At 48.4% G+C, this 27135-nt stretch overlaps 1 protein-coding gene across 9 annotated transcripts in view; it reads right to left on the minus strand.

The window, feature by feature from the left end:
• IGSF23 (immunoglobulin superfamily member 23) overlaps nucleotides 1–27135 on the minus strand; it is a 75352-nt gene that overhangs the window by 1909 nt on the left and 46308 nt on the right. For 2 of the 9 annotated variants that reach the window (XR_010344253.1, XR_010344252.1), the window contains exons 2-9: nucleotides 23092–23165; nucleotides 22658–22740; nucleotides 15758–16099; nucleotides 13562–13831; nucleotides 10783–10922; nucleotides 9140–9189; nucleotides 4061–4185; nucleotides 2923–2991 (exon numbers count right to left, since the gene is read on the minus strand). Coding sequence is in view for 7 of the 9 variants with exons in the window: in XM_012446564.2 (XP_012301987.2) it covers nucleotides 8065–8185; nucleotides 9140–9189; nucleotides 10783–10922; nucleotides 13562–13831; nucleotides 15758–16099; nucleotides 22658–22721 (987 nt within the window). In the remaining 2 variants the exon portion in view is untranslated. Of the gene's footprint in view, nucleotides 1–2922; nucleotides 2992–3511; nucleotides 4186–7810; nucleotides 8186–9139; nucleotides 9190–10782; nucleotides 10934–13561; nucleotides 13832–15757; nucleotides 16100–22657; nucleotides 22741–23091; nucleotides 23166–27135 lie in introns of those variants that run through there. The other 7 variants (XM_012446564.2, XM_012446565.2, XM_064381190.1 and 4 more) reach the window with 6 other exon arrangements.

Consider the following 27135-nt stretch of genomic DNA (forward strand, 5'->3'; position numbering starts at 1 on the left):
CGAAAGTGCTGGAATTACAGGCGTGAGCCACTGTACCCGGCCCCACATTCCCGTAGCTTTCTGTAAAGTCCCTCCTTTGGGTTTTGGCTGGCTTGGAGGTTTCTGTCCCCGGGTGCTCTCTTTGACTTGGAGCTGATGCTTGCTCAGGACACATCTGATGGTTGGGGTCTCTCACCCTGGAAGAATGTAGGTGAATTTCTAAATGGAAACATGGAGGCTGGTCTCTTGGAAATCTCTGAATTTTCTCACTCTTGTTCTGCTATTTCCAAATGGGGAATCTGTAGCCATCATGTTCCTCCTCTGGACGATGCCGTCACCATCTGGGGTTTCCCCGCCTCTCAGGGTTCCCCAGCTCCTGTGGCTCCAGGGTATCCTCTCAGGTCCCAGAGGGTCAGAGGCTGCCCTGAAGAAGCAGGCTTACAAAAAAAAGCAAGTTTGGTTTGGGGCATATCTGCTTGCTTCTGTGTTTCTCTGTCAAGAGTCTAAATTCCTTGAGTGTTTGGACCAGTTGTAAACATATTCTTCATTCAAGTGCTGAAATATCCCCTGAATAAATAGTGAATGGACATCTCCAGTGGGTATCCTCTTTTTTTGTATTTGTTTGTTTTGAGACAAGAGTCTCGCTCTGTTGCCCAGCCTGGAGTGCAATGGCGCGATCTCGGCTCACTGCAACCTCCACCTCCGAGGCTCAAGCGATTCTTGCGCCTCAGCCTCCCGAGTAGCTGGGATTAGAGGGCTGCGCCACCATACCCAGCTAATTTTTTGTGTTTTTAATAGAAACACAGGGTTTCACCATGTTGGCCTGGCTGGTCTGGAACTCCTGAGCTCAGGTGATCCGCCCTCCTCAGCCTCCCAAAGTGCTGGGATTACAGGCGTGAGCCACCACGCCCAGTGGGTATTCTTTTCATGCTGTGGTTTTCAAACCTCTGGATCCAAAAGGATTGCCAAGAAGCTTATAAAACTAAGCAAATATGAATCCATTTCCTCATTCTTCCCTCTCCCATTAAAAAAATAAAATGGTAGCATTGTTCCGTCTCTTTCTGTTTTTCACTTAGCAACATATCTTGGTGATTTTCCCATAGGCAGACATATTGAGCTACCTCATTCATTCATTCATTCACAGATGTGTAGTAGGACATTGCGTGACTGCAGAGTCACTTTTGAAACTGTCCTCAGGGGATGGGCCTTTTTGGGTGTTTCCAGCCCTTTTGTATTTGCAGTCTATGCTTCCCTGGGTCATCATGTCCATGGCATTTCCCATGTATGTGACAGTGTCTGTCATATTTATTCCCAGAAACAGACTTGCTGGGTCAAAGGGCATGCATTCCTGGTTTAGATGATATTGCCAAATTGTTGTCCAGCCCCCAGGCCAGCAAAGTAAGGGCGTGGAGTGGCTTCTACCCAGGAATGCTCATGGCAGTGATTGAAAGTTTAAAAATTTCAGATGTGCAGCTGGGCATTGCGGTTCATGCCTGTAATCCTAGCACTTTGGGAGGCTGAGGTGGGAAGATTGCTGGAGGCCAGGTGTTTGAGACCAGCCTGGGCAACACAGTGAGACCCCCCCCCCCACCATCTCTACAAAAAATTTAAAAATGAGCCAGGTGGGTGGCACATGCCTGTAGTCACAGCTACTTGGGAGGGTGAGGTTGGAGGATCCCTCAAGCCCCGGAGTTTGAGGCTGCAGTGAGTGATGATTGCATCACTGCACACCAGCCTGCATGATAGAGTGAGACTCTGTCCACCCCAAAAAGAGAAATGTCAGATGTGAAGCTTTGTCCAGAAGGGTGTGATGTAGGAGGCCTGGGAGCAGGGAAGAAAGGGAGAAAGACCCGGAGAGCGAGAGGAGGAGACTGGGGACGAGGGCTCCAGAGACTCCCTTGGTTCAAATTCTGCTTCCACCCATTGGTAGCTGGGATTCTTAAGCAACCAGTATTGCTTCGCTTGCCTCTTTTTTCTCATCCACAAAATAGGGGCTTTTAAAAACATGTGGTGATAATTAAGTAAGTTATTCAGAAACAAATTGTATGTAGCTGGGCGTGGTGGCTCACGCCTGTAATCCCAGCTACTTGGGAGGCTGAATCACTTGAGCCGAGGAGGCGGAGATTGCAGTTAGCCAAGATCACACCACTGCATTCCAGTCTGGGTGACAGAGTGAGATTCTGTCTAAAAAAAAAAAACTTATGTGGTTTAAAAAGTTATTTATTTAACTGCTGAACAAATGGCAGCAATTATTATTCACGTCTCCTGGGACTTACGATTCTTCATCTGAAAAGGGTGGGCATGGCACGGCACGATGGCTCAGACCTGAAATCTCAGCACTTTGGGAGGCTGAGGTGAGAGGACTGTTTGAGTCCAGGAGTTAGAGGCCGCAGTGAGCCGCTAACTTACTTCTAATCAGGGGTGCCTTATTACTTTGCTGGGCACTCCTGATTAGGAACTACTGCCACAGGCAGTATAGAGTTTTATGCAGGGCAGAGGCCACATCAGAGCTAAATCTCATGTTCCTCACACAGAAAATGGTAGTGATGGCCGGGCACGGTGGCTCACACCTGTAATCCCAGGTGTGATTACAGGTGTAATCACTTGGCCTCCCTTCGGGAGGCCAAGACAGGCGGATCACGAGGTCAAGAGAATGAGACTATCCTGGCCAACATGGTGAAACCCCATCTCTACTAAAAATATAAAAATTAGCCTGGCATGGTGGTGCCCACCTACAGGGCACCTGTAGTAGTCCCAGCTACTCAGGAGGCTGAGGCAGGAGAATCGCTTGAACCTGGGAGGCGGAGGATGCAGTGCTAAGATCATGCCACTGCACTCCAGCCTGGGCAACAGAGCGAGACTCTGTCTCAAAAAAACAAAACAAAACAACAAGAAAATGGTAGTGAGTTTGTCATTCTCTAGGGACGAGTCTGTGTCACCTACCAGGCTGGAAGTTTCACAGCAGCTGGTCCAAGGCTGCGTAACTCATGTCCTGCCCTCTTTATGGCGCCACTGTGGTGAGAGATAGAGAATGGGGTTGGTGGTTTTGGCAGGGCAAAGCTTTCATCTTCTGTACTCTGAGGATACGCATGAAAGAGCTGGAAAAGAAAACCCTGGAAATATAAGCTTGCCGGTCCTTCCCCAATAGCCCGCTGTCATGGACAAGCACGTCCCCTCTCTCATTTCCCTCCCGTCCCCGCACCGTGCCCACATCTACCTGGAGTGTAGTGGTGCCTCACCATGGTGGTTTTCCTTCTTTCTCTCCCTCCACATCTCTGGCTCTTTTTCTTTCTTTCTTTCTTTTTTTTTGTGAGAAAGAGTCTTGCTCTCCAGGCTGGAGTACAGTGGCCAATCTCATCTCACTGCAACCTCCACCTCCTGGGTTCAAGTGATTCTCCTGCCTCAGCCTCCTGAGTAGCTGGGACTACAGGCGCGCACCACCATGCCTAGCTAATTTTTGTATTTTTAGTAGAGACAGGGTTTCACCATATTGGCCAGGCTGGTCTCGAACTCCTGACCTTGTGATCCACCCGCCTCCACCTCCCAAAGTGCTGGGATTACAGGTGTGAGCCACCGATCTCTGGCTCTTTCAATGCCCAAGGAAGGAAATGAAACCTGCCCTCAGAGTCCGCTGCTACCACAGATGACTACGTGGAGTGACACCCTGTTGCAGGTACTGTTGTCAGGACAGTGTTCACGTTCTTGAGGCTGGATGACTAAATCCTGAGGCCTCTGGCTTTTAAGGACAGCTCCAACGTCACTTCCTCTTTCCCTTTCCCCACCAGCCAGTGGAACCCTGGCAGCCACTCTAAACAAACCATGTGTTCTCACCTTCAGGCATTAGAACTTGCTGGGCCCTCTGGCCAGAACGTTCCCCGCCCCCCCGCAACCATTCTTCATCTGATTAATTGTTACTCATATTTCAGATCAGTTGAGCCACCCCTTCCTCCAGGAAGCCCTCCTGGACTCCTGGGCTGGGCAATGCCTCCTTTGGTCTCCCCAGCCCTCTAAGCTTGTGTGTTCCAGTCCTGCCCACTCTGAGTCTGCCATTCTGTAGGGACGGGGGGTCTGTGTCACTTACCAGGCTGTGAGTTTCTTTTTTCTTGAGACAGAGTCTTGCTCTGTTGCCAGGCTGAAGTGCAGTGGGTGATCTTGGCTCACTGCAATCTCCGCCTTCCGGGTTCAAGTGATTCTCCTGCCTCCAGGCTGTGAGTTTCAAGGCAGCAGGGCCAAGGTTGCGTAAGTCATACTAGGAAGTGACTAATCAATTTCCCCATCTGTAAAATGTAGCTAATAATAGCACCTGCTTTCTAGGGTTCAGAGAAATAAATGAGGATGATGCATTAAAGCTCTTTGGTGCAATGCCTGGTAAATATCACTCTGGAGACCTGGCTGCTCTTTTAAAAAAATTTTTAAAAAAATTTTTTTGGGACAGAGTCTTGCTGTGTGGCTCAGGCTGAAGTGCAGTGGTATGATCTTGGTTCACTGCAACCTCTGCCTCCCAGGTTCAAGTGATTCTCGTGTCTCAGTCTCCCACATAGCTGGAACTATAGGCACTTACCACCACGCCTGGCTAATTTTTTGTATTTTTAGTAGAGACGAGTTTTCACCATGTTGGCCAGGCTGGTCTCGAACTCCTGACCTCAGGTGATCCACCCACCTCAGCCTCCCGAAGTGCTGGGATTACAGGCGTGAGCTACCTCATCCCGCCAAAATTTCTCAATAACCCACCCCTTAATTAGCATGTCAGTACAGTGGATTTAAATATGATTGCAAAAACTGCCCCTGAGCTGCTTACAGGGTATCTCTGCTCTGCGGGAACAGTCACAGAGCTGTAACACAGCCACCTCAATACAGCTGTTTTCTTCTTTTTTTTGTTTTTTGTAGAGATGGGGTCTCACTATGTTGCCCAGGCTGGTCATGAACTCATGGGCTCAAGTAATCCTCCCACCTCAGCCTCTCATAAGTGCTGAGATTACAGGCGTGAGCCACTGTGCCCGGTCAAAGCTGTTTTCTTCTGCTACTGGCTTGCTCTTGGATTCTTTCCCAAGCAAAGCCAAGATCCTGCCCTGCATCAATACATCATGGCACATATGGCTGCCAGGGAGGCAGAGAATATCTGTGCCAGAGACATCCAAACCAGGGTGGCTCCATCTTAAATAAAGGCCGAGTAAGAAAAAATCTTCTGAGTTACATTCCCAGGAAGTTGAACACTCTTGGTCCCAAGATATTTATCACTGAAGGAACAAGTTAATGGTACTTACTCACTAAACAAGACCAAGAACTTAAAGAAATGTCTTGGTGTCATGATACCTTAAGCACAAAACACACTGCTAGATTAAGAATAGGTTTTGCTTGGGCTGAGCGTGGTGGCTCATGCCTGTAATCCCAGCACTTTGGGAGGCCAAGGCAGGTGGATCATGAGGTCAGGAGTTCAAGACCAGCCTGGCCAACATAGTGAAACCCTGTCTCAACTAAAACAAAACAAAACAAACAAACAAACAAACAAAATTAGCCAGGCGTGGTGGCGGGTGCCTGTAGTCCCAGCTACTCAGGAGGCTGAGGCAGGAGAATCACTTGAACCCAGCAGGTGGAGGTTGCAGTGAGCCGAGATGGCGCCACTGAACTCCAGCTTTGGCAACAGAGGGAAACTTCGTATCAAAAAAAAAAAAAAAAAAAAAAGACTAGGTTTTGCTTGAAAGGTAATAGCATATCCATAAATTCTTGCTGAAATTAATAGTTACACAAAAGAATAACAATGCTAAAAACCTGTCACAAGCTGATCACAAGCCTTTGTAATAAAGCATGTAAGAACATTATTTGGCCCAGCGTGGTGGCTCAGGCCTGTAATCTCAGCACTTTGGGAGGCCGAGGCAGGCAGATCGCTTGAGCCCAGGAGTTTGAAACTAGCCTGGGCAATGTGGCAAAACTCTGTTTCTACAAAAAATACAAAAAGTAGCCTGGCATGGTGGCACGTGCCTACAGCTACGATCCCACCTACTCTGGAGGTGGAGCTGGGAGGATTGCTTGAGCCTGGGAGGTTGGGGCTGCGATGAGCTGAGACTGCACCACTGCACTTCAGCCTGGGTGACAGAGCAAGATCGTCTCAAAAAACAAAAACAAAAAACATCATCCTTAGCTCTGTTATCCTCTATAAGCAAGCGTTGTATTTGAGGTGGGGGCGTTCCTCCTCTTTCTTTCTGAGGACATCCTGCTCTGTAATAGAATAGCCTCTAATAAGCTATTTTAACGTCACAGCATGCTGTGATTTGCCCTGAATTCTGTCTTGTGTGAGACTCAAGAGCCTGCTCCTCCTGGGGTCTGGGTTGAGATCAGTAACACTTGAAGACAGAAGAAATTAATTTTTCTTTGTTTTTGTGTTCTATTTAGATGCAAATATGTGATATCTACTTAGTTACAGATTAACCAGAACAGGTGCCAGCTGTGGGCTTCTCAATTTTCTTTCTTTCCTTCTTTCCTTTTCTTTTTCCTTTCTTTCCTTTTTCCTTTCTTTCCTTTCTTTCTTCCTTCCTTTCCTTTCTCTCTGTCTCTGTCTCTCTCTCTCTCTTTCTTGAGACAGACTCTTGCTCTATTGCCCAGGCTGGAGTGCAGTGGTGCAGTCTTGGCACACTGCAACCTCCACCTCCCGGGTTCAGGATATTCTCCTGCCTCAACCTCTTCAGTAGCTGGTATCACAGGCACCTGCCATCACATCTGGCTAATTTTTGTATTTTTAGTAAAGACAGAGTTTCGCCATGTTGGCCAGGCTGGTCTCGAACTCCTGACTTCAGGTGATCTACCCGCCTCAGCCTCCCAAAGTGCTGGGATTACAGGCATGAGCCACTGTGCCCAGCCCTCAATTTTCTTATGTTACATCTCTTACTTTTTGTTTTGAGACAGAGTCTTGTCTCTCGAGCAAGAGTGCAGTGGCGTGATCTCTGCTCACTGCAACCTCTGCCTCTTGGGTTCAAGCTATTCTCATGCCTCAGCCTCCCAAGTACCTGGGACTACAGGTGCCCACTACCACACCCTGCTAATTTTTGTATTTTTATTAGAGATGGAGTTTCACCATGCTGCCATGCTGGTCTTGAATTCCTGACCCCAAATGATCCACCTGCCTTGGCCTTCCAAAATGCTGGGATTACAGGCATGAGCCACCACACCTGGCTAATGTCTCTTAATTTTTTTTTTTTTTTTCGAGACAGAGTCTCGCTCCGTTGCCCAGGCTGGAGTGCAGTGGCCATGATCTTGGCTCACTGAAACCTCTGCCTCCTGGGTTCAAGTGATTCTCCTGCCTCAGCCTCCCGAGTAGCTGGGATTATAGACATGTGCCTCCACGTCCGGCTGATTTTTGTGTTTTTAGTAGAGATAGGGTTTCACTATGTTAGCCAGGCTGGTCTGAAACTCCTGACCTCAGGTGATCCACCCGCCTTGGCCTCCCAAAGTAGAGGGATTACAGGTGTGAGCCCCTGCGCCCGGTCGGCTATGACGCATTAATCACAAGGTGAATAGTCAATGGCTGGCACATGGAGAGTGCTCAACACACAAGACGTGGACTCAGGTCCGCTACTATTACTGCTAAGCATAATGCTGTTTAGGTGGTTGTGTTAGTCACAGAAGCACTGAATGTTCCTCAGAGGTGAGCTGTATCCCCAGAGGAGTTTCATCCACACTTCGGTGCTCTGTGCCTGCCATCTGTCGGGATCCTCTGCTGGAGGGGTATTAAACGTGAGCAATGCCAAGCTCAAAGGCTGATCTTATTTGCAAACACGCCATGGATTTCTGGGAACCATCTCCCCACTTCTCAGGAAGAGGCTTCATGAGAAACCACTCAGACGTGGTGGTGTTTTTATTTATGTTTTGGTTCTTTTTGAAAAAGAGCAAAAAGAAAAAAAAGAGCAGCATGTGTAATAGACATATTTTGGGGTCTGGGCAATTTCCCAGGTAAAACCTCCCACCTGTCTTCTAAGCACTGTGCTTCCACAGACAGGGATGAGCCCCTGGTGCTTTGCTTGCACAATGTGTCACAGCGATGGGACCACGGATGACACCGGGTCAACCCATCAGATGCTTTCTTCAGGTGTTTCAGAAACAGGGTAAGGAAGTCTGGTTAAGCGGGTTGCTCCCTTGAACAGAGATGTTGTGGACTTGGAAGCTATGGGATGGAGGCTTTTTCCAAGTGGATAGAGAAGCACAAAGTGCCCACCTGCAGAGAGAGAGAGACAGAACTATGAATTCCACGTGTAGGGAGAAAAGACTTGTAAGGGCTTGGGGTAGGGGTGAAGTGTGTGGGTGGGGGAGGCTGGGAAAGAGAGCGGTGTACTTCCACATTTATTGGTACATTGCAAAACAGGCCACGGATTTTTCCCTTCCTAGTAAGAGGCGGAATCAACTTCCCCACCCCTTGAATTTGGCTAGCCACGTGACTTTCGTCCCTTCTGTGGCAGAAGTGATGGCATGCCAATTTTGAGATTGAGACTTGAGGGGCCTTGTAGTTTCTGCTCTTCCTCTTGGAATCCTGTCTCTGCCTTGTGAACAAGCTTGGGTCACCCTGCTGGAGGATGAGAGACAGTGTAGAGGAGAGGCCAGTTGTCCCAGCTATGAGGCTATCCTAGTCCAGATAGCCCCTGGGCAATCTGCCAACTGAGCCCAGATGCAGAAGCGAGCCCTGCAGAGAACAGAAGAACTGTGCAGCTGAGGCCAGCCCAAATGGATGACCCATGAAATTGCAAGCTAAATAAATGGCTGTTGTTTGAAGCCACTAAGTTTTGGGGAGGCAGTGTTACACAGCAGATGGGAGGCAGTCTGTTACACACCTATGGATTGCTGGAAAATTTCATAAATCCTCATATTAAACTGTTCATTTTGTTTTTTCCTGAGCTACTTTAGTGAGTTTCTTTTGCAGGCAGCCCAAGGGGTTTATGAAATATAAACTGCTTGTTTAGGCGGCTTCCAGGCATGTGCTGAGCTGGGCAGATGGGGTGCTGGCAGTTGGCAAAAGGAGGGAAAAGCACCTCCCGGAGCTTTCCACAGGAGGGGAACATCTCACAGACAAATGGCCAGGGAACCAGCAGGGAGGAAGTCACATATGGAGTCTCTGCCCAGGAACCTCATTCTGTTCCCAAACCTAGGATTTCCTTCACACCCTTCCTGGTGTTACCTCTTCAGCTGACGGGAGAGTTGCCCACGTTGCGGCTGGATGTTCTCCGTCTGCAGTGGAGAGAGAGAGACAGAGAGAAACCATTATTAACTGCATTATTATCCACTCCCCAAATTAATATGTAGTCCTAGCCCTCCAGTGTGACCAATTCTTCAGGCATAACAAAGTTAAATGAGGCCATAAGCGTGGGGCCTGGATCCACTAAGACTGGTGTCCTCATAAGAAGAGGAAGAGATAGCAGGGATGAGCGCAGAGGAAAGGCCACGTGAGGACACAGCGAGAAGGTGGCCTTCTGCAAGCCACAGAGAGGGGCACCCAGGGACATCAAAGTGGCTTCCACCTTAATCTGGGACTTCCAGCCTCCAGAACTGTGAGAAAATACATTTCTGTTGTTTAAGCCCCTCAGTCTGTGGCATTTTGTTACAGCAGCTGGAGAAAATTAATACAATCATCTTCATCATATGGCTGAGGTTTACTGAAGGCTCACCACGTTCCAGACACGGTTCACAGCTCATGACTCCCACCATTTTACTTAGTCCTCACTCCTATCCTTGGAAGGAGGTATACTCATATTGCTGGCTTTTTTTTTTTTTCTATTTTTCTTTTTTGGAGACAAAGTCTCACTCTGTCTCCAAGGCCAGAGTGCATGGGTGCTATCTTGGTTGACTGCAACCTCCGCCTCCCAGGTTCAAGCGATCCAATATCCTATATATAGAAATATAGATCGTATATTGGCCCATCCGGTATACTGTGTTTGTTCACTGTGTTTCCTGATGGTGTCTGCGACCAGGATGCAAGTTCCATGAGAGCAGGCACTTTCCGCAGTTTCTTCCCTTGGTATCCTCAGTGCCTGGTCACTCTGCAGATATGTGTAGAAGGGACGAACATAGTGCTTACCACATTCCAGGCACTGCTTTAAGTTTCTTAGAAATATTCGGTCACTGGCTGGGCATGGTGGCTCACACCTGTAATCCCAGCTGTAATCCCAGTGTTTGAAGAGCCCAGTCTGTGCCCAGTGTCCGCAATCTAACCCCTTTTGGGAGGCTGAGGCTGGCAGATCATGAGATCAGGAGTTCGAGAACAGCCTGACCAACATGGAGAAACCCCATCTCTACTAAAAATACAAAAATTAGCCAGCGTGGTGGCATACACCTGTAATCCAAGCTACTCAGGAGGCTGAGGCAGGAGAATCGCTTGAACCCAGGAGGCAGAGGTTGCAGTGAGCCGAGATGGTGCCATTTCCAGCCTGGGTGACAGAGTGAGACTCTGTCTCAAAAAAAAAAAAGAGAAGAAATATTCACTCACAACAACCCAGAGTCAGGGGCTATTATTATCATCACCATTTTGCGGATGGGCAAACTGAGGCACAGAGAAGGGAAGTGGCTTGCCCACAGCCTCACTGATAGTAAGTTACGGAGCTGGGACTTGAACCCAGGCAGCCCAGCTCTAGCGTCCTCTTCTATCTCTTTGTTGCTGTGCTCCCATTTTGGAAACCAATGAGTCAGACGGGCTCCTCAGGGGTCCCTGTCACCCTCCTTGATGGGGCTGTTGGTTTCATCTCTGTTTCCTTGTTGGGCCAGCTCAGTGCCTCATGGGGGCTGAGTGGATGTTGCCCAGTGCAGTGGGGTGAGGGATGGAAGTACCTTAGGCTCTGGATGATGGTGAAACACAAGCCTCCAATCAGCACCCCAGCTCCCAGGATTCCAGCCACGATGAGCGAAATGGCAGCGCTTCCGGACAGGGACAGAGTGGGGTCTGGCTCCATGGGCTCTGGTTCTGTGGGCTGCACGTTGGCTTCAGTGGACCAAGGAGGAGTGAGATTGGAGGAGCCATCTGCCCACCCTCCCTGCGCTCCCCTCCCTCCCGCCACTCCCCCTCCCAAGTGTCTCTTCAATCCATCCTTCTCTTTCATCCTCCAGCTCTCCAGCCCCCTCTCCTCCCTGCTCTCCTGCCCCAGTCCAGCGCCCACCCACCTTCCTTCCACCTGGAAGCCAGGAGGATCTTTCTAAAGCTCACACCTGACCCTGTTCCTCCCCTGCTCAGAACCCTGCTATGGCTCCCCGGCACCCTGGAGCAGAAGTCAGTTCCTCACGTCAGCCTTCAGGGCCCTGCCGCCTGGCCAGCCTCATCTCTCATTGCCCTGCCTTTATAGCCCTGCCACCCTGCACTCCACTCAATTTCCCAAGCTCACTCTTTTCTTTCTCTCTTGCCTCCAGGCCTGTCCATGCTGCACTCTCTCTCTGGAATGCATTTATGCCATTTCTCTCCCTTGGATTGCATAATTCATAATTCTTTTTTTTTTTTTTTTTTTTGAGACAGAGTCTCACTCTGTTGCCCAGGCTGGAGTAGAGTGGCACAATCTTGGCTAATTGCAACTTCCACCTCCTGGGTTCCAGTAATTCTTGTGTCTCAGCCACCCCGGTAGCTGGGATTACAGGTGTATGCCACCATGTCCAGCTAATTTTTGTATTTTTAATAAAGACGGGGTTTCACTATGTTGGCCAGGCTGGTCTCGAACTCCTAGCCTCAAGTGATCCACCCGCTTCGACCTCCAAATGGCCTGCGCTAATTTTTTGTGTTTTTAGTAGAGACGGGGTTTCTCCATGTTGGTCAGGCTGGTCTCGAACTCCTGAATCTCAGGTGATCCGCCTGCCTCGGCCTCCCAAAGTGCTGAGATTACAGGAGTGAGCCACCACACCCGGCCTGTGTTTCTTCCAACAACCCTGCAGAGGTATATAGGATTACCCCCATTATACACATGAGGAAACTGGGGCTCAGAGAGGGGAAGTGACTTGCCCTAAGTTACCCAGCCAGGAAGGCATGGGAACAGGGACTGAACTAAGTTTTGACCGGGTCCCAAACCATTTCTCTGATCCCAACAACCTGCTGTCAGTTTGATTGCCACCCAGGTCTCCATACACCTACTGCATATGGTAATAGTTACAATTAATAATGACAATGCTAATTGCAACAGTGATATTGGCTCACGGTTACTGAGCACCCACTAGTGTTCAGTAGTGCTAGGCATTATTGTTTCAAGCTATTCACCTGCTTATCTCATTGAATGCTCACAACTACACTCTGGGGTAGGCACTATTATCTTCCCAGTGTTATGGATGAGGAAACTGAGGCACAGAGAAGTCAAGACACTGGCTCAGAGTCACACAGCCAGGGATTCAAATTCCAAAGCCATTGCTTTGAACCACTCCTTAGATGATGATGATTTTTTTATTTTTGGAGACAGAGTCTTCCTCTGTCACTCAGGCTGGAGTGCAGTGGTGCGATCACAACTCACTGCAGCCTTAAACTCCTGGGCTCAACCGATCCTCCCATCACAGCCTCCCAAATAGCTGGGACTACAGGTGGTGCCACCATGCCTAATTAATTTTTTAGTTCTTTTTTTTTTTTTTTTTTTTGGAGACGGAGTTTCGCTCTTGTTACCCAGGCTGGAGTGCAATGGCGCGATCTCGGCTCACCGCAACCTCCGCCTCCTGGGTTCAGGCAATTCTCCTGCCTCAGCCTCCTGAGTAGCTGGGATTACAGGCACGCGCCACCATGCCCAGCTAATTTTTTTGTATTAGTAGAGACGGGGTTTCACAATGTTGACCAGGATGGTCTCTAACTCCTGGGCTCGAGTGAGCCTCCCGCCTCAGCCTCCCCAAAGTGTTGGGGTTACAGGTGTGAGCCACTGTGCCTGACCCACTTCTTAGACTATGATCTGCATTTTTTGCAGGTATGTGCTGAGACTCAGAGAGGCGAAGAGGCTTCCCATGTTCACGTAGCCAGCAAATGGATGGAGCCAAGGACCCAGGTAGCCTGGTCCAGATCCTGAGCTGGGCTTTCATTGTAGTTAACCTCTTTGAGCCTGTCATCTGAAAATGGCCTAATTGGCTGGGCATGGTGGCTCACTTCTGTAATCCCAGCAATTTGGGAGGCCAAGGTGGGCGAATCACTCAAGCCCAAGAGTTCGACACCAGTCTGGCCAACACAGTGAAACCCCGTCTCTCCTAAATATACAAAACTAGGCCAGGTGTGGTGGCACACGCCTGTAATCCCAGCTACTCAGGAGGCTGAGGCATGAGAATCACTTAAACCTGGGAGGCAGGGCTTGCAGTGAGTTGAGATCGTGCCACTGCACTCCAGCCTGGGCAATGGAGCAGGACTCTGTCTCAAGAGGAAGAAGAAGAAGAAGAAGGAGAAGGGGGATAAGGAAAATGAGGAGAAGGAGGAGGAGGAGGAGGAGGAGGAAGAAAGTGGCCTAATAATCCATAGCCCACCAGGTGGATGAAACATTGGAATGACATTTGCCTATAAAGGGTCTCACAGGGGCTGCTCATAGAAGGTGGCTAAATGGAATCAGCAAGGCTGCCCCAGGCTGGAGAGGGTGCAGGGCTCTTGGGTGGGGTGGGGTGGGGGACTCACTTGGCAGTGAGATGGTCACAGGCGCAGAGACCAGCTGTTCCTTGCTGTTTGTGGCTGTGCACATATAGGTGCCCAACTGCTCCATGGACAACCGCCGGATGAACAGCCTCTCCCCTATCCCACAGGGCACCCCATTGAGGGTCCAGCTCACCACGGGCTCAGGGTCCATTATCACCATCCACTGCAGGATCACAGAATAGTTGAGCTCAGTCTGGATGACGCCCTGGAAAGCCTCTGGGAATGTCTTCAGTTGCGGTAGTGGGAAGCTGTCTGTGCAAACAGGGAACAAGGCCACAAGAGCGGAGACCTCTCAGAAAAGCTGGGTATGTCTTCTGCCCACCATAGAGACGTTCATTCTTTCATGTGTTCATTCATTCATTCATCCAATAATGTGTTTGAAGAGCCCAGTCTGTGTCCAGTGTCCGCAATCTAACCCCTTCCCCTTCCCACTTCCGGTGGCCAGCACCTGCATTCTGTTGCCTGAGGGTCTTCACTGGTGGCCAAAGCCTACTCTGCCCACGGAGGCAGCAGGCTGGAGTGGGAATGAGCACACCCGGGAGCAGCCTTCCACAATGCTGGGCACAGGTTGGTGTGTAAATACCCCAGATCCCTCGCCGCCACGTGGGATAACTCTGCAGAGTCGTTCCACACCAGGGCCCTGACTTCCCCAGTGGGACTGTGCTCTAGCTGCCCACAGTAACCAGGTCGGGAACATAGCTCTTATTATTTCCTGCCTTCTCGGCCTAATTTCCTCATTCTCCAGTTCCTTGCACCTCCCAAACAGACTACCTGACCTTAAATCCTTGGCTCTGGATCTGGGTGAACCAAATCTAGAACTCTGAGGCTCCAGGGCTCGGGGGCTCAGCAGCAATGAAACAGACGCAGTCACTGCCCTCATGAAACTTATGATTGAGTGACGAGAGAGTCAACAAACAGACCAATAAATACATATGGTGGTGGTAAGTGCTGTGAGGAAAACTGCAGAGGGCTGTGGGGTTGGACTAGGGGTGGGGTAAGCCCGTTTCAGGTAAGGCAGGTCAAGGAGGGCCTCTTTGAGGAGCTAATGTTTGAGCAGAGTCCTGAAGAAGCAGAGGAAGGAGCCATGTGGATTCCTAAGGAAAATACCCCTCCTGGGTTCAAGCGATTCTCCTGCCTCTGCCTCCCTATAGCTGGGATTACAGGCACCCACCACCACGCCCGGCTGATTTTTGTATTTTTAGTAGAGATGGGGTTTCACCATGTTGGCCAGGCTGGTTTTGAACTCCTGATCTCAGGTGATCCACCCGCCTCGGCCTCCCAAGGTGCTGGGATTACAGGTGTGAGCCACTGCACCTGACCATGGATTGGGCCCTTGCTATGAGCCAAGCACACGTGGGTAAAGGTGTTTGGGCCACAGGGGCGGAGCTCTCATGGCTTGGTGCTGTCCTCATGGTAGTGAGTTCTCGTGAGATCTGATTCCCCTCTGACTCTCTTGCTCCTGTTCTCACCACAAGAGACACCTGCTCTTCCTTTGCCTTCCGCTATGAGTAAAAGCTCCCTGGGGACTCCCCGGAAGCTGAGCAGATGCTGGCACCATGCTTCCACCTGTGAAACCATGAGCCAATTAAACCTCTTTAAAAAAAATAAAATAAATAACCCAGTCTTAGGTATGTCTTTACAGCAATGCAAGAACAACCTAACACAATGTCAATGACAAAAAATAGCTACAACATATTATAACTCCTCTCCTTAAGAGGTGGGACCTATTTTCCTCCTGTTGAAGCTGGGCTGGCCATGTAACTTGCTTTGGTCAATAGAAGGTGGCGGAAGTGATGGCAGTCAGTTTCCAGCCTGGGCCTGAAGGAGTTTTGCAGCCTCACATCTTGTTCCTCTTTCATTGCTGAGTGAACAAGCCCAGGACAGCCGGCTGGAGGACGGGAGGCTCTGTGGCCCACTCACCCCCATCACTCCAGCCACCAGCCAGGCCATAGCCAGGCACATGAAGGAGGCCATTCTGGACCAGCCAACACCCAGACACCCCAACAGCTGACCACAAGAACTATCCAGCTAGATAAGTGATTGATATGTTAAGTTTTGGGGTGATCTGTTGGGGAGCGATTGATAACTAGCACAGAATGTGTCCTGGTGGGCTCTTCTAGGGTCCAGTGGGTCTGCTTTCTGAGAAGTCAGTCCCTCCCACGGTGGGGCCCCACTCACTCTTGACATGGATCTGCTCCATCGCACTCCTGCGCCCCCTGCTGGTTTCTAGCACGACGGTGTAGCTGCCAGAGTCCTGAGCCGTCACGTTTCGAATGACCAGGCTGCCTTGGGTGCGCAGCATCTCCCGGCCAGTGTGAGCAGGTCCTGGGAGGCCCTCCGGGGAGAATATCATGGCTGCTGGCTGGGCATCATGCCCTCGGAACCAAGACGTGGTGAGAATGCCATCGAGGCTTCCGGGGACAGGAAGGTGGGCACTGGCTCCTTCGGTCCAGGTGTTCAGCTGTGTCGAGAAGGGCAGCTCCGAGAAGGCAGAGCAGGTGCAGGATGTGAGCAGGATGCCTTGGAGGAGCAGGGAAGGGGGAGACAAGGGGGGCAAGTGAGACCAAAGGCGAAATGCTGTCCCTGCCGGTGACCGTTCCCAAGCCGCTGAGAGTGAGTGTGGGGCATCGAGAGCTGACGATGACAGTGACAATAATGATAGAAGTAGAGGAGAACCGTCACAGAGAACACTCACTAGCACCCACCACAAGCCTGACTGTGTTCTAAGTGCTGGTTGTGTATCACCTCACTGGTTCCTCTCCTTGACCCTATGAAGCATACAGTGGTATTACACTGGATGTTGCAAAAAGTGGTTTTCTACCCTTCTCTGCTCCACTCTGCTGCCTGAAAGGCTGACTTCCCTGAGCTGTGTTGCTGGGGTCCCCTTGCCTTTTGCTGCTGGTTCATTTCTGTCAGTGGTGCATTGGCAGAAGAGAGGGCAGCAGGGGAGTGAGCTTGAAGGGAGTAGTCCCACAGTTGGCTGGGTCCTTCTGTTCCAGCCCACAGCTCCTGCTGAGTGGCCCTCTCCATACACTACTGATGTCTTCCGGTTCTGGGATCTGCTTTTCTCCTTATGGCTTCCAGCCTGAGGGAGGTAATAGCTCCCTGCTGTTGCTAGGCCCTGGGTGCTGCATTATCCCATGTTCTTCCTATCCCTCACCTACACCTCTGCTGCAAACAGTCCCTGTCTTAAACTCTCCTTACCACTCCCTTAGAGTAGACCAACTGTTTCTTGCCTCAACCCTGACTGATACGACTGTGGTACCCCATTAACAGATGAGGAAGCAGAGGCTAAGAGAATCTAAAACATTTTCCCAGGATGTCATAGGTGGTAAACAGCAGAACCGTGATCCCCATGCAGGCAGTCAAAATTCTCAGCCACTAAACTATCCTGCCCAACTCCTGCCTGAGTTTCTCTCACGTCCTCTCATTCAGTTTCCATATTGCTTGGAACTTGGAGTTGAACCCCTGGAGTTGGTTCCAGATCCCACGCAGTTACCCAACCTGCTCTTCTTTCTCCCACCAGAATGGTGTGGTGGGAATACAAGCTCTAGCCATAAAAGACTAAAAAAAAATTGATGTAAAATGAAAAAAAACCCAAAACACCTGAAAGGTTAAAAAAATCCCCATCACTCACAAAGTCAAAAGAACGACGACCAGGAGAAACTCATTCTAACTGATGTCACAGACAAAGAGCTCATTTCACTAATATATAAAAGCTCCTGGAAATTAATAAGAAAATATCAGCAACCCAACAGAAAAATACACATAGCATATGAATAGGCAGTTCATAGAAAAGAAAACTGAACTATCTCTCAACGTAGGGAGGATGCTCAATTCCACTCATAGTAAGAGAAATGTAAATGAAAACAAACCGAGATAACCTTTTCAGCAAAGATCCAAAAGTTTGCTGATGACTTGTGTTGGTGATGCTGAGGGCAACAGGAATGCCTATACTTTGCTGGTACATGCCCTGCAGAGGGCAATCTGGTAAAGTCTTTCAAAATGACAAATTCTTGTATCCTTTGACCCTCTAATTAAATGTCAGGGACGCATTCTATAGATAGACTTTCCCAGAACAAAATGACCAGTACATAGTGTTACCACACCCTGTTTACAATAGCAAAAGATTGGAAATACCCAACTCTTCAACAATAGGGGACTGATGAAATAAATAATGGTTCATTTATTTGATAAATGTAATCACTTATTTTAAAGCTCTCTTAAAAAAGCAATATAACAGATGGTAACTTTTAAGGATCAGAAATACCCATTTACAGAATGCATGTTAAAACATCAGCTTTCTTCTTGGTTAAACGAATGAGATGTGGTGGCTGGAGATACCCACTCCCAGGAGCTCATCACCAGATACAAACACACTGGGCTCTGGAAGCGGGTGTGAGGTCTCAGAAGCAGCTTTGGGTGATTGGCTGACACTGCATGCTGGCTGAGGCTGAGTGCCAGGGACCATGCCAAGCCCTTCCAACTTGGTATCCTGACCAGGATACCTCATTGAGCCCCTCAACAACTCAGAAGTTGGTGCTGGTCTGTTTTACAGAGAAAGAAACTAAGGGAAAGCAAGTTTGAGTCTTAGATTCAGAGTCATAGTGGAGAGCTGGGAGTTGTGGGGGTCACTCATTGCCCACGTCCCACCTCCATTGAGTTAATCTCCAAGTCAGCAGCTGGTGTGAGCTTCCTTCCTTCCTTCCTTCCTTCCTTTCTTCCCTCCCTCCCTCCTTCCTTCCTTCCATCTCTTTCTTTTGTTTTTTCAAACAAGGTCTCACTCTGTAGCCAAGGTTGGAGTGCAGTGGTGTGATCATAGCTCGCTGCAGCCTTGAACTCCTGGGTTCAAGCAATCCTCCCACCTCAGCTTCTCAAGTCTCTGGGATTTTAGGGGCACACCACCATGCTCAGCCAATTTTTAAACCTTTTTTGTAGATATGGGGGTCTTGCTATGTTGCTCAGGCTGGCCTTAGTGAATCTCTGGCCTTAAGTGATTCTCTCACCTCAGCCTCTGAAAGTGCTGGGATTATAGGCATGGATTATAAATCAGTGTGAAGGGAACATTTTAAAAGGATGACATAATATTTGTTCTGGCCACTCTGATGAAGTTATAACCTTGCCTCTATTTTTTCTTTTAAAAACTAACAAATACAAATTGTGTATATTTATGTTGTACAATGTGATGTTTTAAAATACGAGTACTTTGTGGAATTGAGCTAATTAATATGTTAATTGAGCGAATTAACATGTGCATTACTTCATGTACTTATTTTTTTTGTGGTGAGAACACATAAAATCTACTTTTTTTTCCTTTTTTTAATACCAGCTCATGAGAGCAAAAATCTACTTTCTTAGCCAATAATTTACTCAGAAGTGTACAATTCAAGAGCTTTTAGTATACTCAAAGAATTGTGCAACCATCAACACAGTCAATTTTCGAACATTTTCATCACCCCAAAAAGAAACCTTGCCTCTCTTAGGCACCACACCCTAATCCTTTCACTCCTGATGGATTGTTGTTTTTTTTTTTGACGTGGAGTTTCGCTCTTATTGCCCAGGCTGGAGTGCAATGGCACGATCTCCCCTCACTGTCATCTCTGCCTCCCGTGTTCAAGCCAGTCTCCTGCCTCAGCCTCCTGAGTAGCTGGGACTACGGGCATGCACCATCATGCCCAGCTACATTTTGTATTTTTAGTAGAGATGGGGTTTCACCATGTTGGCCAGGATGGTCTCAATCTCTTGACCTCGTGATCTGCCCGCCTCAGCCTCCCAAAGTGCTGGGATTACAGGTGTGAGCCACCGAGCCCAGCCTAATTTTTTTTTTTTTAATATAAGAGTAGGCCAGTGCGTTGGCTCGCACCTGTAATCCTAGCACTTTGAGGGGCCAAGGCTGGAGGATTACTTGAGTCAGGAGTTCAAGACTAGCCTGGGCAACAGAGTGAGGCCTTGTCTCTACAAAAATAAAAAATTAGCTGGGCATGTTGCATGTGCCTGCAGTCCCAGCTACTTAGGAAGGAGGCTGAGGTGGGAAGATCCCTTGAGCCCAGGAGTTCGAGGTCGCAGTGAGCTATGATCCCACCACTGCACTCCAGCCTGGGTGACAGAGCAAGACCTTTCTTCCTTCTCTCTCTCTCTCTCCTTTTCTCCCTCCCTCTCTCTCTCTCTATATATGGTATTACTCATACATACTCATATACATACATACATACATATATATATATATATATAAATCCATTTTTATAGCATAAAACTTAGACACCTAGAGATAAACACTATGTTTTGGAAACTTTTACTATTTTTTTCAAGCTTTATGCTTCTTATTGTTTCTATTTCTTTTACAGAAAAAGTAGTTATATTCAGCAATTCTTACAAGACATCACAGAAACAACTTCTGCTCCTCATTATAGAATAATTTGGAATGTAAAATAAAAAGCAGTAAATCAAATCCTTAAGCCTAATACTCAGATAACCATTTGGGGAGTATATTTTCTTTGAAGGTTTTTCATAATTTTTAAAATGAATTTTTAATCACACAAGTGTTTCTACTTAGGAAAAAAAAAAAAGCAGACCCATCTAAAGCCAAATCTCCCTTTGACCTCCACCCCTGAGCTTGTCCTGGTCACACTCTCCAGGCACCTGCTGTTATCAAGAGAGCATGTTGTGTTTACAGAGTTGAAGTTTGTCGCACAGTTGCTTTGTGTTCCTTTGGATAATGTTTTGTAAGCTCCCCCCATCACTTTGCAAACCTCTTTCTTCCTTTCTTTCTTCCTTCCTTCCTTCCCTCCCCTTCTTTCTCTCTTTCTCCCTCCCTCTCTCCCTTCCTTCCTCTCTCTGTGTCTCTCTTTCTCTCTTTCTTTTTTTTTTTTGGAGACAGAGTTTCGCTCGTTACCCAGGCTGGAGTGCAACGGCGCGATCTCGGCTCACTGCAACCTCCGCCTCCTGGGTTCAGGCAATTCTCCTACCTCAGCCTCCTGAGTAGCTGGGATTACAGACACGCACCACCGTGCCCAGCTAATTTTTTGTATTTTTAGTAGAGACGAGGTTTCACCATGTTAACTAGGATGGTCTCGATCGCTTGACCTCATGATCCACCCACCTCGGCCTCCCAAAGTGCTGGGATTACAGGCGTGAGCCACCGCGCCCGGCCCTCTCTTTCTCTCTTTCTTGACGGACTCTTGCTCTGTTGCCAGGCTGGAATATGGTGGTGTGATCTTGGCTCACTGCAGCCTCCATCTCCTGGGTTCCAGTGATTCTCCTGCCTCAGCCTCCCAAGTGGCTGGGACTACAGGTGTATGCCAACACACTCAGCTAATTTCTGTTTTTTTAGTAGAGACAGGGTTTCGCCAGGCGCAGTGGCTCACGCCTGTAATCCCAACACTTTGGGAGGCTGAGGCAGGTGGATCACGAGGTCAACATAGTGAAACCCCATCTCTACTAAAAATGCAAAAAATTAGCTGGGCACGGTGGCGCATGCCTGTAATCCCAGCTACTCAGGAGGCTGAGGCAGGAGAATTGCCTGAACCCAGGAGGCGGAGGTTGCAGTGAGCCGAGATCGCGCCATTGCACTCCAGCCTAGGTAACAAGAGCGAGACTCCGTCTCAAAAAAAAAAAAGAAGAGACAGGGTTTCACCATGTTGGCCAGGATGGTGTCGATCTCTTGACCTCGTGATCTGCCCGCCTGGGCCTCCCAAAGTGCTGGGATCACAGGCTTGAGCCACCGCACCCGGCCTTGAAAAACAACTTTCTAAAAGCTGGTTGCTATTTTATCCAGTGGCATAGCCAATTCCCAAAGTGCCCCACCCTCTCTGCCCCCACCCCAGCAAGATCCAGCAGCACACAGCATGGCCCTTTTTCCGACTTACAACAACAGCAGCCAAGGAGAAGCTTTCCCACCTGCTTTTCTTTCCTTCCTCCCTCTGCCCTCCACCCTCCGCCCTGAGAGAAGCCTCAGACAACAGCTCTGATGAAACAGGGAAGAGGCCCACCATGTCCCTTTCCTCCTTCCAGTGTGACACAGGCCTGAGCTGGGGACACAGCAAAGCTTTGAACTGGGTGGACTTTGGGGTTTTAAAATTACACAGAACTGAACTTTTAAGACCTGGAACAGGAAGTAATTCAGTCACTGTCTGAGAGGCAGGTGTGTGTGGTCTCTGGCAAGTGTTGTCTGGGAAGCCAGCCCACCTGCCTTCAAATCTTCATTCTGCTACTTCCATGTGTGCGACCCGGAGAGGGCACATGGCCTCTCTGAACCTCAGTTTCCCCTTCTGTGACATAGGGATCATCCAGCCCTGATCTCAAAGGGTTGTTATAACAGTTAAATGTTACTACATGATAGCACTTAGAACGGGCTGACAGCCTGGGCACAGTGGCTCACACCTGTAATCCTGACACTTGGGGAGGCTGAGGCAGGAGGATCGCTTGAGCCCAGGAGTTCAAGACTAGCCTGGGCAACATAGTAAGACCTCATCTCTACTAAAGAGAAAAAATATATATATAGCTGGGTTCGGTGGCATACCTGTGGTCCCAGCTCCACAGGACACTGAGGCAGGACAATGGCTTGAGCCCAGCAGGTGGAAGCTGCAATAAGCCACCGTCATGCCACTGCACTCCAGCCTGGACAACAGAGCAAGGCCTTGTCACAAACAAACAAACAAACAATGCCAGCGGGCTGGCATGCAGACCTATTCAGTCACGGCGACCTGCTATTACGGCTGTTATTATTTTATTATTGTTATTACTTATATTGATTATTACTAGGTTGTGGATTGCCGGGGTGAGACAGGGCACCTGGTGGAAGGGGGTCCTGAATTCTGATCCTGCTCCTTGCCAGCCCTGAGATCTCGGATAGGTGACCTGGTCCCCTCCTTGTGCCTCACTTCCCTTCTTCCTAAAAGAAGCCAATAGGATCATCTCTTGCGGCGGGGTGGCCTTCAAGAGTTCCCATAAGTTGGGAACCTGAGCTTCTTGGGCCTCAAACTGCCCAGGGTCGAAGCTCTGAGTGGGGCGACTTGGATTTGGACAGAGACTCTCTCCTCCTCGTCCCTCCCCGTGGTGGAGCCGCTGTCTCCAACGCACCTGTTAAAAGCAGCTTCCTCCAGGCAGGGGTGTGGCCGGAGCTGACGTCCAGAGGACTTCTCATCTCGAATTCTGTCCAGGGACTGTGCAAAGAAGGTCTCTTCGTCACACGTGGGGTCTTTATAGGCCTGCGCAGTTGCGTCTGCAGCCTCGGCCCCGCCCTGCAGGACCCCGGCCACAATGACCACGCCCACCCTGGCCATGTCCCCATGTGACTTTTTGAGTTGGCTGGGAAGTCACCTCCAGCCACATCCTTCTCTAGCACTGGGTCAGTGGTGGCGGTGGGTGGGGACCAGACTGGGACAGGGTTTCTGGGGAGGAGGCCCTGAGGTTTTGCTCTCATTCCCTCACCCTACAACCCCTGCCGGGAGATGGAGGGAGGAGCAGCATCGCCCGATCATTCACATCAAAGGCAAGGAATGGCCAAAGGTCACCTGGTAGGAGGTGACGGGGCCTTCTGCTGGCCTCCTGGGTTCTCTCCTGGACTCTGAACCACAGCTTTCTTCCTCTGTAAGAAGAAAATGTTTATTTCATGTGTACATTAAAAATTTCCAGAGAAGCCAAAAAGAAGTATTCACTCCCTGCCTTGTCATTTCTGGAAAGATTGTGGGGAGACACTGTATTGCATATTCATTAATAAATTGTTCTGCTAAGAAAATTTAAAACAAAATGAAGGTGTTAATAATAGTGTCTGCCCCAGAGTCAGAGGGGACCGTGGACACAAGGTGGTTGGCATTGTGCCTAGTCACATAGTAGGTGCTCGGTGAATGTCAGTCACTATGAAGTCAGTGCTAATTATAATTTGACATCTAAGATGTCCTGGAGGCGTGTTCAGAATCCCAGTATCAGGACCTTGCTCAGACTATATCCTGAATTTTAGATTCTAGAAGGATAACCACACTACACTAACTAGCTCCTTTTTCCTCACCCTTCTCACTCCCCAGGCCCGTTCTTTCCTCCTCAAATTAATAATTATATTGCTCTAACCAATCGCTGGTGTTTACTCAACACCTACTATATGCCGGGCACAGCATTAGCCCTGTAATAGCACTGCCTAATTGAATCCTCCTACTAACCTCGAGGAGTAGATACGAGCGTCCTCATTTTCCAGTGGTGCACAGGTGCTGAGTAACTCGCCTACCGTCACACAGCCGTTCACAGGGGCTTTCTGCCAGTTTTTGGAGGGCGCCAGCTCAGGGCCTTTGCACACGCTCTTCCCTTTTCTTAGAACCTTATTCATGTAATCTCAAAGCCGACTGTATCTCATTATTCTGGCTTAATTCACACACATCACCTCCTCAAAAAGGCCTTTCCTAATGCCTGCTGCAACTCAGGCCCCCAGCTGTTTGCTAGCAAGCCACACTGTTTCGTTTTCTTCTTGACATCATTTGCCGCTCTCTTAGATGATTTCTTTGTTCACTTGTGTTATCTGTCTCTCCTCCTTAGTCTCACCTCTCCAACTTGAACGTCAGATCCAGGAGGGTAGGGGTGTTAATCTGGTGTGCGGCTGTGCCCCTGGTGACTAGAACAGTGCCTTGCACGTAACAAGAGCTCAATACATTTTTTTTTTTTTTTGAGATGGGGTCTCACTCTATCAGCCAGGCTGGAGTGCAGTGGCACAATCATAGCTCTCTGCAGTCTCAACCTTCTGGATTCAAGCAATAATCCTGCCTCGGTCTCCTGAGTAGCTGGGACTTGTCCTTCCGTCTTGGAACCACTTTCAATCCATGTGCCCAACTTCAAGCAGACCCTGAGCAATCTCTGGAAATCTGTTTATTTCTCCTTGGTCAGTTCCTGGTTCCAATTTTCTCAGCAGCCTTTCCAGCCTTTACTGCCATATGCAAAGCCCAGGTCACTCTCATAATCATACCTGAGAACCAGTTCAGCTTTCTCTGGTTAAATTTCACTCATTGGGTCTGAACTATCACTCCCAGCTCACTTTAACATTTTTTTGTAGAGACAGGGTCTCACTGTATTATCCAGGCTGGTCTCGAACCACTGGGCTCAAGTGATCTGCCTGCCTCAGCCTCCCAGAGTGCTGGGATTACGGGCATGAGCCACCGCGCCAGCCGACATGTTTTCTTTTTAGTGAATAAATGGATGAAGGGCAAGTGAGTGAAATGGAGTGTCCAGACTTGAACTCAGATTTGTCTGACTCAGAAGCTCATGCTTTTCCCTCCCAGAGAGGTTCAGGTTCCACCCAGGGCTAAGGTTCACCCATGAGTTGTCAATAATAGTCATCGTCAGGTGACACAGTTATTTCTTATTAGCATTTGCTAACGTGCTTCCTTTACGGTTGGTCTGAAGGCCTCTGCTAGCATGATGACCTAGGCCAGGACACCACTGATAGGCAAAAAGCAAATATTTACAATGCAGTTAATAGCCATTATGCTGTAAGAGTCTGGGGTTTCTGCCCAGCCAGCATTCACTCTCTTTTATCCAGGTAAAAAAACAAGCTGGCGTTCCCTTTGGAAACCAGCTTCCTCATGGCTTCAGGGAGGTGAGGGGCCTAGGACTGGCCAATCAGAGCACCGCATCCCCTGACAACACTGGCAATATAGCCCTATTCCCTTTTCAGAGCATTTACTAAAAAGGGCCTACAATTGTGAACCCTTCCTCTTTCTCCTTGAGATGTGTGTGTATGTATCTATATCCCACAACTCAGGGCAGTTTTTTTTTTTTTGAGACAAAGTCTTGCTCTTGTCCCCCAAGCTGGGGTGTGATGGTGCGATCTCGGCCCACGGCAACCTCCACCTCCCCGGTTCAAGCAGTTCTCCTGCCTCGGCCTCCCGAGTAGCTGGGATTACAGGCACCTGCCACCATGCCCGGCTAATTTTGTATTTTTAGTAGAGATGGGGTTTCACCCCATGTTGGCTAGGCTGGTCTCAAACTCCCGACCTCAAGTGATCCACCCGCCTCGGCCTCCCAAAGTGCTGGTATTACAGGTGTGAGCCACTGCACCCGGACCCACTTTTCTTTACTCAGTATTATTATTTAAAATGACTCATCTAATGGATTAAAGATCTAAACCTAAGACCTAACACCATAAAAACCCTGGAAGAAAACCTAGGCAATGCCATTAAGGACATAGGCGTAGGCAAGGACTTCATGACTTTAACACGAAAAGCAATAGCAACAAAAGCCAAAATAGACAAATGGGATCTAATTAAACTTAAGAGCTTCTGCACAGCAAAAGAAACAATCATGAGAGTGAACCAGCAACCAACAGAATGCGAAAAATTTTTTGCAAGCTACCCATCTGACAAAGGGATAATATCCAGAATCTACAAAGAACTAAAACAAATTTACAAGAAAAAAACAAACGACCCTATCAAAAAGTGGGCAAAGAATATGAACAGATACTTCTCAAAAGAAGACATTTATGTAGCCAACAAACATATGAAAAAGTGCTTATCATCACTGGTCATTGGAGAAATGCAAATCAAAACCACATTGAGATACCATCTCACGCCAGTTAGAATGGCGATTATTAAAAAATCTGGAGACAGATGCTGGAGAGGATGTGGAGAAATAGGAACACTTTTACACTGTTGGTGGGAGTGTAAATTAGTTCAACCATTGTGGAAGACAGTGAGGTGATTCCTCAAGGATCTAGAAATAGAAATACCATTTGATTCAGCAATCCCATTACTAAGTATATATCCAAAGGATCATAAATCATTCTATTATAAAGACACATGCACACATATGTTCATTACAGCACTGTTTACAATAGCAAAGACTTGGAACCAACCCAGATGCCCATCAATGATAGACTGGATAAAGAAAATGTGGCACATATACACCATGGAATTCTATGCAGCCATAAAAAAGGATGAGTTCATGTCCTTTGCAAGGACATGGATGAATCTGGAAACGATCATTCTCAGCAAACTGACACAAGAACAGAAAACCAAACACCTCATGTTCTCACTCATAAGTGGGTATTGAACAATGAGAACACATGGACATGGAGGAGAACATCACACACTGGAGTCTGTTGGGGGGTGGGGGGCTAGGGGAGGGATAGCAGGGTGTGGGAAGATTGGGGAGGGATAATATTAGGAGAAATAACTAATGTAGGTGACGGGGGATGGAGGCAGCAAACCACCATGGCTGTGTATACCTATGAAACAATCGTGCAAGATATGCACACATACTCCAGAATTTAAAGTATTAAAAAAAAAGTTGAAAAAAAAGACTCACCTAAAATAAGTTCGCTCAGTTTTTAAACAATAGCATCCACAAAATTATATATGCATATGCTAATTACATTTAAATGGTGATGATGGTAAAAAAAAAAAAGGAAACATATCTGTCCACATACCTTGTGGAATTTTTTGATGTGTAATCAAAAAAAAAAACAGGAGCCCCATATGGAGGAAATAGTCGTGACAATTGTTAGTATTTATGGAGAACCTGGCTCTGAGCCTGGTCCTACTCTTTGCATAGATGAGCTCCACATTTATTCATTTATA

The sequence above is a fragment of the Aotus nancymaae genome, unplaced genomic scaffold (assembly GCF_030222135.1).
Source record: "Aotus nancymaae isolate 86718 unplaced genomic scaffold, 86718_ANA_hifiasm-v0.15.2.pri h1tg000028l, whole genome shotgun sequence".
NCBI classification, from domain to species: domain Eukaryota; kingdom Metazoa; phylum Chordata; class Mammalia; order Primates; family Aotidae; genus Aotus; species Aotus nancymaae.